Source organism: Berghia stephanieae, chromosome 3 (assembly GCF_034508935.2).
Source record: "Berghia stephanieae isolate SIO BIC M18660-M18661 chromosome 3, UCSD_Bste_1.3, whole genome shotgun sequence".
Lineage (NCBI taxonomy): Eukaryota > Metazoa > Mollusca > Gastropoda > Nudibranchia > Aeolidiidae > Berghia > Berghia stephanieae.
In genome coordinates this window covers 94,145,987-94,160,145 of record NC_088362.1, presented here as the reverse complement: position 1 = coordinate 94,160,145, position 14,159 = coordinate 94,145,987, and the positions used below count along the sequence as shown (strand labels likewise).

At 36.7% G+C, this 14,159-nt stretch overlaps 1 protein-coding gene across 1 annotated transcript in view; it reads right to left on the bottom strand.

The window, feature by feature from the left end:
• LOC144968876 (phosphatidylinositol transfer protein beta isoform-like) overlaps positions 1–14,159 on the bottom strand; it is a 29,627-nt gene that overhangs the window by 2,772 nt on the left and 12,696 nt on the right. The window contains exons 5-9 of the mRNA XM_078907689.1: positions 8,627–8,704; positions 7,174–7,254; positions 5,593–5,682; positions 648–743; positions 159–281 (exon numbers count right to left, since the gene is read on the bottom strand). Coding sequence (XP_078763815.1) covers positions 159–281; positions 648–743; positions 5,593–5,682; positions 7,174–7,254; positions 8,627–8,704 — 468 coding nt within the window. The remainder of the gene's footprint in view (positions 1–158; positions 282–647; positions 744–5,592; positions 5,683–7,173; positions 7,255–8,626; positions 8,705–14,159) is intronic.

Below are 14,159 nucleotides of genomic sequence, written 5' to 3'. Positions count from 1 at the left end.
CTGGAAAGTTGGTAGGTTTGACTGGTAAAACAAAATCCACTGAAAAATACTGAGAAACTCAAGAAACCACAAAAATACAGCTGATATGCAAAAAATTATCATGACAGGCATACACAATTATTATTAAGTTCAACTATTTTTCAGATCCCTGCCTTTACCTTGTCTAATTCCTGTTTTGTCTTATCCTCAATGGCACGAATGTCTTCTATAGTCATGTCATAGTAGTTGTCCAACCAACATACCACTTGTCGGTGAAAGTTTAGGAAAATACGGAACTCTGCCTGCAAGTAAAAAGCAGAAACAATAAGAACATAGATGGGAACTAAAAATCATAAAAAACAAATCAGTAAAAATGTGGTTTTAATAAAACAAATTAGAGGCAATTATGACTTTTCGTAAGTCCTTGCAGACTACATCAGTGTGATAACATTGAAAAGCTGTGTTCTAAACTGCCTAAGATAAATTAAAAGAAACTATACAGAAAGCCTCTATCTAACCATGTTTTGTATTTGAAGTCTGATGATTCTTTATAACTAATTTTTAAAAATTTAATGGAAATTCATTTTAAATGAAAAAATTTTAGGAAGGAATTCATTTTTAATTGTTCTAAAGGAAAATCAAATCAAATTCATCTTAAGCCAACTTACATTCATTATAGTTTTTTCCACCTTGTTCTGAAGTCCCCACCACTTGAAGAAGACCTTGACGAGCTTGTAGCAACACATGACAGGCTTTACTTCATTCTGATTTTTTTAATTAAAAAAAATAATAAACGGTGCACAGTTTAGGCTGAGTGGCATAAATAGCGAGTTTGGGTTTCAGCTTTTGTGAAAACAAGCAAAAATCATAGCTTTAGCAGTTATAGATAAAATGACATCTGAAGAATAATCTTGAGACAATTTTGCAAATTTGATGCAAAATAATACAGATTATGCAAATTGTTAACTATGAACATTCTGAAAATCTGATGAAAAAGAATGTATGCTGGGCATGTCATGAACTTTTGAGCATACTCATAAATGTTTGATCTGATTTACATACATACAATCCACATGTAACAACATCATTGGGACTGGCAATTTAATGTTGTTACAACCCAATGTCACCATGTCCTATAAATACTTAAAATAAAGAAACAAAAGTGAAATGCAAAGCAATGTGTGACAACGAGAGGCAGTCAATCATGAGTATTTCGATGGCCCTAAAAGGGCCTTTTTAGAGGTTGGTAGTATTTGGTGGCTCTTAAAATGGCTGTTTCAGAGGCTGGGAGTTTTTGAAGGTCCTAAAAAGGACCGTTTTAGAGGCTGAGAATTGTAATGTTGGTGTTATTAGATTTAAAAGTGGGATTCTTCATTTCATGGACCATTGAATGTTACTTTTTTATACTCTGATAAAGAATATGAAAATACAAGAAAATTAAAATACGCAAAACGGAAAAACCATTTTTGAAAGAAAATCAAAAAGAAAAAAATGTTTTAAAATTTTAAATATTAAAATCTGAATTAAATTTAATTTACTATATTTTAATCTCTGCGTACCTGGTCAGATGGCTTGCTAGTATTATATTTTAAAGCCTGATCGTAACTTCATTTTTTACACTCTTTTAGGACAGGAATGGCGGCCTTTGCTCCCTTACAAATGTAAAAATTCATTTTCAACATGGAGAGGGGGGAGGGGGAACAATTTGCTCCTCTGGGATTGGCTCCTCCAGGCCTTCAAGGATAGGAATCCAGACTGTCTGATTTTCGGAGGCAAACATTTTCTTACATTACCTATTACAATACAAACACATTCTCTGCAACGACATTGTCGGGACCAGGAAAATACTTGACTAAACTATATTTCCCAGTCGTCTACTGTGGCGGCTTTAACCAAAGTAGGCTACCATGAAAATAATACCATGTTATTTTTTAAACAACAGGGCAAGCCACTGCCTTGTCGCTTCTAGTTTGTCTATAATTATATTTGTCTGGTTTATGATAGCCACAACGTTGTTTGGCCTTGATTGCTTGAAGTACACCAACACAGCTGCATCAACATTAGCATTTCTCTCCTGTCTGTGGTTCAATCCCATGCTATTTGATCTTCTCCCAGTTCTTGATGATCGTGATCAAGCTTTAATGGTGAATCCTGAGGCCTGTTGTGTTGGTAATGCAAGGCAAGACAAAAAGCTAGCGTAGGTGTTATTGTGAGTGGCACAAGCATTCACTGACCGGTCAACTGTTGGGCACTAACTCCAATGCCAAATGTATTATAGTTTTTTTTCTCTTCAACTTGGTTTAATTTTCGTATGTGTGTGTATAAATAAGACATGTTCCATTGGTGAGGAGTATTTACAAGCTGGTTGACTGCTGTGGTGTGAGCAAGTCCTTGTGCAATGTGAAACACCAGCTAAGTTAGCTTTTTGTCTCGCTTTACCTCACCTGTGGAACATGCCTCTGTCAACAGGCCTGGAAGTGACTGGATATCACTTGGGATTTCAATTGGCTACAAGTACAGGATTCCATTGGTCAGTACAGTAGTGTTTCCATGAACAAGATATTTTGCCATGACTGTCGAGTTGGAAGTTGGTGATTACTGCCATACTGACATCACTACACAGCTTTTACTAAAATGTATGTCATTAGGTTGAGTTTTTTATTACCACTGATATATATATAGGAAAAAATTCAGGACTTGGACACCATGTTGCTATAAGTGGGCTGCATTGTAAACAAATGATTATTAAAAACTATAGTTGACATTCAAAATAGGAAATAGAGAGTCTGTGTTATGCAGTTTAGAAAGTAAAATAAAATGTAGACTCTAGTTAGAAAATTAATAAAATGGAATTGGAATAAAGTTTTACTAAATATTGGGGATAGTAGTATTAGCGTTCTAGCAATAGCATCATTAGTAGTAGTAGTAGTCGTAGTAGTAGTAGTAGTAGTAGTAGTATAGTAGTAGTAGTAGTAGTAGTATAGTAGTATAGTAGTAATAGTAATAGTAGTAGTAGTAGTAGTAGTAGTAGTAGTAGTAGTAGTAGTAGTAGCAGTAGCAGCAGCAGCAGCAGCAGCAGCAGCAGCAGCAGCAGCAGCAGCAGCAGTAGTAGTAGTAGTAGTAGTAGTAGTAGTAGTAGTAGTAGTAGTAGTAGTAGTAGTAGTAGTAGTAGTAGTCGTCGTCGTAGTAGTCGTAGTAGTCGTAGTAGTAGTAGTAGTAGTAGTAGTAGTAGTAGTACAGTCCACTCGGGATGATTGCAACTTTCGCTTAATCGACACTATCAATCAAAATTTACTTTTGACTAAACTAAGTGATCAATTTTATATCAGTGGCACAGCTTTGGACTGGTTAAAGGCATATTTGTTTGAAAGAACTCGGTCAGTAATTATAGAAAACCATGTATCAACTCCATCCATATTAACGTGTGGAGTGCCTCAGGGATCTATTCTCGGACCCCTCCTTTTTACAATGTACACTGCTCCCCTTTCTGATATGTTATCCACCTTTCCCATTGATTTTCATTTTTATGCTGATGACACTCAGCTGTATACAAAACTCAATAATTATGTAAAGCACCGCAGAGCACGATTAACGTGGATGTTTAGGCGCTATTTAATTTCATTATTTACTATTTACTATTTTACTAATCACAACATTTCCCAAGAAACGGAATTAATGTTATATAAAAGTCACTGGTTAATTGAAAAAAAAAGAAAAGTCGGTTAATTGCAACATAACCTCATGATTAAATATCACCATGGACAAAATCAGGACAGGTTGAAGAGCCGAGAGTTGGCAGGGTTTTTCATGCTATAGTATGTGTCACTACTCTATTAGATACGAAAGAGGTGGGGCTTTGCAGTATGGGTTTGTGTGGTCATCTGTCCATTAGACAGGAGGCAAGGGGTTTTGGGCATAGTCCAGATAACATGTAGACAAATGACAGTTGTAAGGAGAGACTGAGCGATATCCTTTGTTTTGGGACTGACAACTGAGCATTGTGACCAATGGGTTTGATGAGAGCTTTTTGTCCTTATTGTCCGTTATCACAGCTTATCTCTTTTGACTCTTACAAATGTTGAGAACAAAAGAGTGAAAGTTAATTTAATCTGAATAAGATGTTGGCTTGCATCAAAGCTGCTTTTGCTTGTCAAAATGTTTTTTGTTTCAATCAAATTACTCAGTCTGAGGCAGACTAAGAACAGTGTTTACAAAAACTGATTTGAGTTTACAATATATGGTATGAAACTGATTAGTCAAATCAAAATTGCTTTAAAAAAAAAAACTTACAAGTGAATATAGTGGCCCATCATTTTATCTGAAATCGATCAAAGATACTGCAGATTGGAAAAAAAAACCCAGGAAGACTGAGAAATCATGGCTTCCCCAACGAGAGGAATTATATCACGTTACAGTGAAAAACTTAAATCATCAATGATTTCAATTCATCTCCTACACCACCAAAACTTGCCAAATAACAACACAGCATCTCCAAAAATGTTGCAACAGTGAACAGGAAACTCTACTTCATTTAATCGCAACAAGGTGTTGCGATTATCTGGAGTGGACTGTAGTAGTAGTAGTAGTAGTAGGTAGTAGTAAGTAGTAGTAGTAGGTAGTAGCACTACTAGCACTAGTACTACTAGTACTCTGCCGTTGTTTTTAAAAACACAGTATATATGCAATGTTAACCAAATAGCACATCCTGTGTTCTTTAATAAAACGGCAGTACGAGTCCTACTAGAAGTACTAATACTAGTAGTAGTAGTAGTAGTAGTAGTTCTAGTAGTAGTAGTAGTAGTAGTAGTAGTAGTAGTAGAAGTAGTATCTGTAAACTTGAACATTTCAGCATTTATATAGCGAAATATCCACATAAAGTGCTCAAAGTGCTTTACAGGGGGTCCCTAGTCAACAGTAACACTTAACATGTAAAAGGAAACATGACATCTGTAAGAAGATAATACAATTTTTTCTTCAATGGAGAAAACACTGTTAATGACCAGGTGCTCAATTTACATCCGAGAATGGTGAGAGATGTGAATAGACAGCCTTTTCCAAGGACTCCATTATGAGCCACTCAGAGCGGGACTCAAACCTTGGACCTTACAGTCCGAAGGCGAGTGACATACCACTACACAAGATGGCCACACAATCGTAGTAGTTATAGTGTTAGTAGTAGTAGTAGTAGTAGTAGTAGTAGTAGTAGTGGCAGCAACAGCATCTGTAGCAGTAGTAGTAGCGGAGGTATTGATAGTCGTTTGAAAATAAATTTGCACTTAAAAGAGTTCAAAGAAATGCTGGCTTGCAGATGATTCAAGACACCAATGTTAAATAGTATACAAAACAATAGCTATTTCTATTCCCATATATAAAAAGGAAAGACATTTCTTAAAAATAACAAAGAGAAGACAAAGGAATCAACTTTATTTTCTTTAACTCAATCAACCTTAATGTTAATCATCTTTCTTTTGACTAAAATGTGGCAACTGTAAGTCTAGCTGCTAGATTTTACAATGACTGAAGCCTTTTCAGCATTCACTGGGCATGCCAAAGAGATTAATGTGATAATAAGATCAGTGTGTACTTTGCTAATCTATTTCTGATACTTCTTACCTTCCAATTTCCATTATTGTCTTTTGGTAAAGGTCCCCTTCCTGCTTTTTCTGAGCCAACTAAGCAAGGATCCCATTCTGGTTTGTAGTCCTGTGGTAAGAAATAAATAACATTTGCCTTAGACTTGCATGTACTGTGTCTTTTAAGATATGGGTTTGGAGAGCCTGAAAACCAGTATCATTTATCAAAACGAGTTTCGAAACTTGAAGCATTCTTCCATTGATAGTAGATGTTTTTAAAAGTCTGAGATTAACGTACTATAGGAAAGAGCCTTTTAATCTTTGATAGCCTTTGCACCTCAAGTGTTAGTACACATGATTTCACCACAAAAGCACATGATTCATCTTTACTCTACTTCTCTGCCATCCCTGACCACCCAGCGGTGATTAACCTAAAGGAAAGTACTCTGTATTAGAACGGCATTCAATTTACATTTTACACAACAGAATCCTTGACAAACTCTGGCTCCAATGCTCACATGGCTGGTTTTTTTAAATTACCCATATATTTATTTTTTTTAAAAACATTTCTTTGCACCTATCCTAATTCATTTTTTTTCTTCATGTTTATGATAGTATTGATATTTTAAAATTAAGTCATTAATTGCCTCCCTTATTAAGGTTATGTGTTAAATTCAAGATCAATGTTTGATTGACAAAGCTTTGGATTCTAATAAATAATCTCTATCAGTAATGATAATGGCAATTTGTCAAAAAGGAGGAAAATGTATCGGTCCATTGGTCAAACTCAAACAAAATCAGAACATAAAATATCATGGATTCGTAAATCATATTACAACTTCTCGTGTACATCTATTCTTAATCATATAGATACAACTTACTTTAGGTAAAATTTTCAAGAATTGTCCTTTCCGTAAAACGATTTTTAAAAAAATAAATCTATTCAAGAGATTTAAAATTCACTTTTGGTCAAAAGGCCTCAAAGTATTTGTTTTCACTTTTTTTTTCATCTTTGTTACTGTAGCCCAGTGGTTACGGATCTTACAAATTAGACTCCAAGTATCTTTAATAAATTAAAATTGTAAAACATTGTAAAAACAAAGGTAAAAAGATTTAACTAAGTTGAGCACCCCTAATAATTGTAACGGATTAATATCATCTCTCTAACCAGATGACCTTTATAAAGTAAACATGAAGATTGTTAGAAGAATGGTTGAAAGAGATATATGGAAAAGGAAAAAATAGAGAGATACAGAAAGAGTGAAAGAGAGAGAGAGAGAGAGAGAGAGAGAGAGAGAGAGAGAGAGAGAGAGAGAGAGAGAGAGAGAGAGAGAGAGAGAGAGAGAGAGAGAGAGAGAGAGAGAGAATAATTTATGGGGCTTTTTTTGTCTAATCAGGGGGAAGTTGTAATAATTATTCTTTAAAATAGACCTATAACTTTACTTCCACTTTAGACCTACTTACAAGTAAAATCTGGACTCATTTACCCCCTCCCCCACCCCTTTCTTTTCGATCATCAATTGCCTTCTCTCACTTTTAAAAACTCTGCAGATGCAAATTTATTTTTTTTAAATTATATTGCTAATCTTCGTAAGCACGAGCAGGAGTATGGGAAACTTACTTTTTGAGAGACCCTGCTATTGGCAACATCAATATCAACAATTTCTCGTTTCTCTAGATCTCTGCCTGTCAAACCATGAATCTGTGAAATGTAAATATTGAAGAAAAATTAAATTGAGCATGAGTATTATAAATTGAATCAGCTACAAAGAAATTGATTTTTATCACTGTAAGCCAAACATATCCACAATAAATAGAATGGAATGCGAAAACATAATGAGAGGCATGCATGCATGATATTAAAAAGTATGACAGAATTCAGTAAAAGGTATTTAATTAACAAATTACAATGTACAAAGAAAATGTTTTTGCTTTGATCATTTCTAATTCAAGGAGCACAAGCCAGGATCAGCGCATGTTTCAATAAGATTCTTCATAAAACTTTTAGGAAATCCCCATTAGATCAACCCCCCCTCCCTTCCCCCTCTCTCTCTCACACACAAAAATGCATAGCGAAAAAAACTTCTAAAAGGTGGAGGAGGGATTCACATCTAAGAGTCCAAAGTCTATATAAATTTTGGTTCTCTGGTCTCGGGTAATGCTGCACTACAACAATAGATACTATATTCACATATTATTTTGCAAATGTAAATGAATTTCAAAAAGAATCATCACTTTGGCACTATTTGGATGAACCTGAGAACCATTCTTGGGGTAGATCCTTTTCCAGCGGGTCAAAAGATATGCAATGTGTGGAACAAAAGTAGATAGAAATAAAAAAATGAAAGCAATCCCTTGCCTTAATTATATGGTAGCCAGTAGGGTAAAATAAGAGAAATCTTAATCTAGATTTATTTTTTTTTAAATAACATGCAGAAACATAAAACTTGAGAGAAAAAATGTCTACTCTCAGATTGTGGCAACAAGAAAAAATAGTTCAGGACAAAGAATAATTGAGGTCACTGATTGGTAACCCAGTAACAGGATAGAGTAAATCAGTAAAAATTTGTTATTTGTATAGTTATAAATAATATTATACAAAACTAAAAGGAAGCAACTTTTAAATATAATAACGTCAAGGGACAATATAAATGTAAAACCTTATTTAGTTTTAGAAATTGAATGGCATTTGTGACATTTAGTAAAAGGAAACTGGTACAGTCAGAATTTGCCCCTTTCTCCAATACTATTGGGTCTGAGGTTACTGAATGCTAGTATGATGCAGGTAAATACTGAAATTTACAAAAATATACAACTGAGATGATTAACAGAGGGACGGTTTCCCTCTTGGCCAGGACTAGGATAATGACAATTTATCTCATTCCAGAAGAATAGAGAGAAACGCAGCAGGGGGAACACAGACATATATAAGAGAACAAAGGACACAGTAAGAATAGACCTGTGCAAAATTAAGTCACCTGATTCTAAGTCAAGGAGAGAAAATAATGTTGACAACAAATAAAGGAGGGATTGGGATAAAAGAGATTATTCTACCCCCCATCTGTGCAACTTACATTTTCTGTCTTGCCTCTGTCTGGTGCATGGAATGACTCAATGACAATGTAAAACTTCTCTTTCATATAATCTGGGTTCTGCAAAAAGACGAGAAAAACATTAAGAAAAAGAATGAATGTAGAACAATAATTCTTTTCATTAATCAAAATATTCAGGCACAAAGTAGAAAAAGATCCATGAAAAATGGTGGTTTGAACAATAATTTAAACAAACCATTTTTTGTTTGCATTTTAGGGGTTAAAGGCACTTGCAACACATCAACACTAAAAAGTAAGAAAATAGTCCAAAAAATTATAAAAAGGGGGCTGGATCAAATAGGGAACAGTAGATTCCAAGATACACAATCTGACCCATCTACCCAATCACTGCTGAGTGGAAAGTGTGGAGGGTCTGAAAATGATTTCGACATCACCCAGAATATATCTTGGTCCCTATACCTGTGAAGCAAATGGTCTAGCAATAGGGCTATTGGGACTCCATTAGAGATCACCTAGACACAAGCACAAATCCCTTTCCGTGTGAAGCAAGTGGTCTAGCAATAGGGCTATTGGGACTCCATTAGAGATCACCAAGACACAAGCACAAGACCCTTTTCGTGTGAAGCAAAAGGTCTAGCAATAGGGCTATTGGGACTCCATTAGAGATCACCTAGACACAAGCACAAGTCCCTTTCCGTGTGAAGCAAGTGGTCTAGCAATAGGGCTATTGGGACTCCATTAGAGATCACCTAGACACAAGCACAAGTCTCTTTACGTGTGAAGCAAGTGGTCTAGCAATAGGGCTATTGGGACTCCATTAGAGATCACCTAGACACAAGCACAAGACCCTTTACGTGTGAAGCAAGTGGTCTAGCAATAGGGCTATTGGGACTCCATTAGAGATCACCTAGAGACAAGCACAAGACCCTTTACGTGTGAAGCAAGTGGTCCTGCAATAGGGCTATTGGGACTCCATTAGAGATCACCTAGACACAAGCACAAGACTCAGCTAAGAAGAGCACAATCAAATGTTTACAAAATACATTCAAAAACCAAGTACACAAGAGATGATTTACAAGGAAAATATATCATTTCCCAAAACTTCTTCTTTCAGCTTATTCCGCATTCTGCAGGGTTGTGATAATGAATGCCTCATCTCCATGAATCTCAGTTCATTGCATCATCTTCCTCCAGGCCCAGTTCTTTCATATCGTCCTTTACCCTATCCAACCATCTAGTCTTTGGATGCCCTTTATTTCTCGTTCCTGCAAATTGCATATATCTAATACTTTCTTACCCACATATTCCCTCTCTCATCTCTAAACATGTCCACCTTCTCTTATCTTTATCAATACATGCTTCACTTCAGTCACCCTTTGAATCCTTTCATTTCTCATTTGATCTTTCCTCGTCCAGCCAAGTAACCATCTTAACATCCCTCAACTTCTTTATCTTGTTTCTTTGTAACAGCTGATGTCTCTAATCAATACAACATTACTGGTCTTACAACAGATGCATACACTTTTCCCTACAATTTAGCAGAAATCCGTTTGTCAGACATAACTCCAGTTACCTTCCTCAAATTACTCCAGCCTGCCTGGATCCCCTTCTTAATAACCTCCATCTCATTGTCCCCATCTCCTTGTACAGTTGATCCTAAGTATTTAAATTGGTTTGTCTCCAGCACATCCTCTTCTCCTATCTTTATTGGTGGTCCTGCTGACTGTTGTCCAATGCACAAATACTTAATCTTAGATTTGCTTACCACTAGTCCCCTCATTTCCAACAACATTTCCCAAAACTGATACTATACATCTGACTGTTTCCATCTCCGCCAAGTACTCCAGCCAGGGCCAGTACAAAACCAAGTAATGTCATTCCAAGACAAAGACACAAAGCAACATGGAGAATGGAATTTAGGGGGATAGAAGACAGAGCAACAGTGATATCTCCCCGGCCACCATGGGAGTCAAACAATGAGTTGAGGGATAATTTTCCACTTCTTTATATAACATGATATCAAGAAATTTGTGTTTTAAACTCAATCGGATTTGTTTTTACTGGGTTTTTTTTTTCTTCTGAAAAGTTGAATTACCTATAACGACAGAGAAAAATAATTAAAAGTGGGGAATCTAATCAGGTGTCTCTTCCAAGTGTCACCATCAAAAAGTTTATACATAAAATAAAATTGACACCGATAACACATGGTTAGTTGCTTCTTTCCTCATTCTTGTGAAAAGATAAGTGGTAGTATTGGAAAAATGTGATTATGGTTTGCTTGCAGTTTTATTGTGATACAAATGGTGGTGATGGTGTAGTGGTGGTCAGTGATGATCTGTGGTGACAGCAATTATGGGGAGGATAGTACAATGGTAATGATTAACCTAGTGTAGGCCTGAAAATTCCAAATCACTTTCATTGTCAAGAGGAATAGAGAGGAAATTTAAAAAAAAAACAAATTTCCATATCAATATATCAGGGGTGAGAATGACTGGTCCCAAAAAAAGGAGGAAATTTTTCAGTGCTTAGATCAAGACCCATCCATGCGACCATGACTGATAAATTTGAATTTCATCCAAATTGATTGTGATGCAATCCACATTGCCCTTTTTCACCCTGGGTCAGGGTATAGCCACACAAACAGTTTCAATCACATCTAGTCTGAGCCAATTTGTTATCTCATTCAGGTCTTAAACATTCTTGTATATCAGATTTTTTAATTATGTCTCCAGGTTTCTAGTGTGGCTTCCCTTGATTGTTTGCCTGAGGGTTCAGTCATATCTTTCTTGTGTTGTATAGTGATGGTCGTCTTTCTGCGTGTGTCTAATTCCACACCCATCGTCTTCTACAAAAACTCTCCACGGTTTTCAGTGTATCTTTCATACTTCTTCAATTTTTAATTATCCTCATTATATCTATAAAGCTTACGATGCACCGTTAGTTACGATAAATTGTAACTCCTTTCATATGCCTGGATGCGTTCCAAGTTTCCACTCCATACAGTATGGACAGACTTCACGTTGAGTTGAAAAAGTATAAGACTAAATGAAAGGGAGATATCTTATAAATTCTCAAATCATGTCAAAGATGTGAATGCAGCCTGTGCTTTCATTCGGATTCAACCTTGCTCGTGCTCATCTGTCAATAACTCGAGATAGCAGAAAAGTGTACTAATCTTCGAGTTCCTGATATTTTACTTTGATATGCTCCCTTGACGCGTACCTTTCTAAGACATTGAACTTTGAAAGGTTGAATTTAAGGACAATGATTCGAGAGCTGTTATAAATGGGATTTGGTTGAAGGTCTGGAGGTGGGGACAGAAGAGCAGATCATCGTGCAAAATCAGAATCAAAACTGTGTCGGGGGGTCAACTGTATCATTTTTGTCTTTTGGAGGTTTCCTTCATTTAGATACAAACATGCAACGCTTAGAAAGGAATGGTGAGCAAGCATCCTGCTTGGCACGTCTTATTTCAAGCTGTCCATTAAGTTGATCTTCATGTACAAACCCTGCAAACTGATCCTTCAACAGTACCTTTAATGAGGTTACTATCTTTCAGGCAGCCATAATGTGTGCAATTTTCCACAATGTTGCTTGTCATACTGTCGAAAAGCTTAATCAAAAGTTGACATAAGTAGAAGTTCCATTCTATAGTCCCGTTCTACTATGTATCGCAGAGTGGCATTGGTCGGGTGACGCTATTTTCGAAAACTGTGTTGGTCCCGCAGTTTAACATCTGTGCATCTAAAATCTCAAACTAATACGTGAACCCTTTCCTGGTAGAAGAAGATTGATGCTTTAATTTTTACATTACTGATGTCCCTTTTTTGAAGTTGATAAGATGTTTCTTCCAAAACTTGAATATCGGTCTTCAGATTCTCACAATAGTGTTGCAGTCTCGCTTTTCTTTGCATACTTTGAGCCTCGTGGATTCTGTGTACTGTTCAGCAGCTCTCCCATTTTCAATCTGTTTAATGCACCACAATTTGCTTCGATGGGGGACTCACAGCTAAATGGTAATCATCCCTGAGGCAAAATTTCATGCTGTTGACTGGTGTGGTTGTTCAGAAGCAGTTGAATAGTTCTCCCTCGTTCAGATGATCCTTTTGTGCAAAAATAAGTTTTCCCTTGTCTTTGACTGGTACCTATGGTTTTCCATATTTCCAGCAAAGTGTCTTTAGGTTGATAAGGATCATCATGGCTCATCGCTAGTGCTTAGCTTTCTTGCATAAAGTCATGTTCATGAAAAAGCTTCCTTGTTTTTCACAGATCTTTTGACTTCTTAGCTATGCTCGATCTGCTCTGATGCATCCAGTTGAAGCCTTGTTCGCTTGCATCACTAGTCCTCCTTGTTAACCTCTTTTCAATAAGGTCCCAAGTGGTTGGACGTATCCAGTTTTTATGCTCGAGTTCCTTGAACCCAATTACTCGTGGCAATGTTGTTATGTAGATTCCTATCTTTGCCACATGTGACTCTACAGTTTGTCCCCTCGAATCTAGTAAAGTTTGGAATCCATTACTCAATTGGTAGTTTACGAATATCTATCCTTTTACCATCAAGTGCATAACACTCGAAATCTTCGCATGTATGATCTGGCCGTGTTTTCTGATCGAGCTCAAGATTTGGCCATGCATGGTGTCTAATCAACATCTCCCTAAACGTACTGTACTTTCCATGCAGACTAAATCACGAGTAATACAAAAATAAATGATCAATCCTGAATTTCACTGATAAAAAACTACTCATATCTGGAGAACCAAGTCTTTGTGACACTTATGGGGAAACATGATCCTTCCTTCAACCAAACTGTTGACCTAGAAATTGCAAAATCTCTCTCATTATCAATGGTTATTTCTCCATTGCCTTGGATCGTCCATTACTTAAAAGCCTACGTTTCCAGTCCACTTTAGATTAGCATCTCCTAATATTCAGATGTCTTTTGCGCATGTGTTGAATTTATTTGTATGATGGAGAGGGTATAATTAAAATGATTCTTTGTCCTCTTCATGTTCCCTGAATCATTGTTGCGGATAGTCTGTACAATGTATGTGATCTTCTTACTCCGTGTTGTAAAGGACGCCATGATGATCCTTTCTCCGCATTGTTCCCATCCTCTCAGTGACTTCTGGGCAAACTTGCTTAGAATTATTCCTACTCCCTGTGTATGAATCCCGTCCCCTCTCCCTGAATATAAAATCTTCTCCCCAGACTTGAGGTGTTTCTGTCCGGATTGTATCCAGTGGGTTTCGCTTACTCCAAGTATATGCAGCCTGTATCTTCTCATCTCAGTCACAACTTGAGAGCTTTTTCCTGCTTCATACATGGTGCGAACGTTCCACGACGCAATTCGAAGCTGCTTGTTTGGCGAAGACGTCATCGGGTCAGCAGAGTCCTTTCGGCTTTGTCTGTTGTCCTTCATAAATTCTGTAATTCCAGAAACTCTTCGGTCGCCCAAGCTAAAAAAAGGATTTAGTTTGTCTGTCTGTGTTTCTGTAACGGTTTGAGTTTAACGGAAAGGGGTGTTAACCCTTTGCCAACCCCCAACCTGGAGGA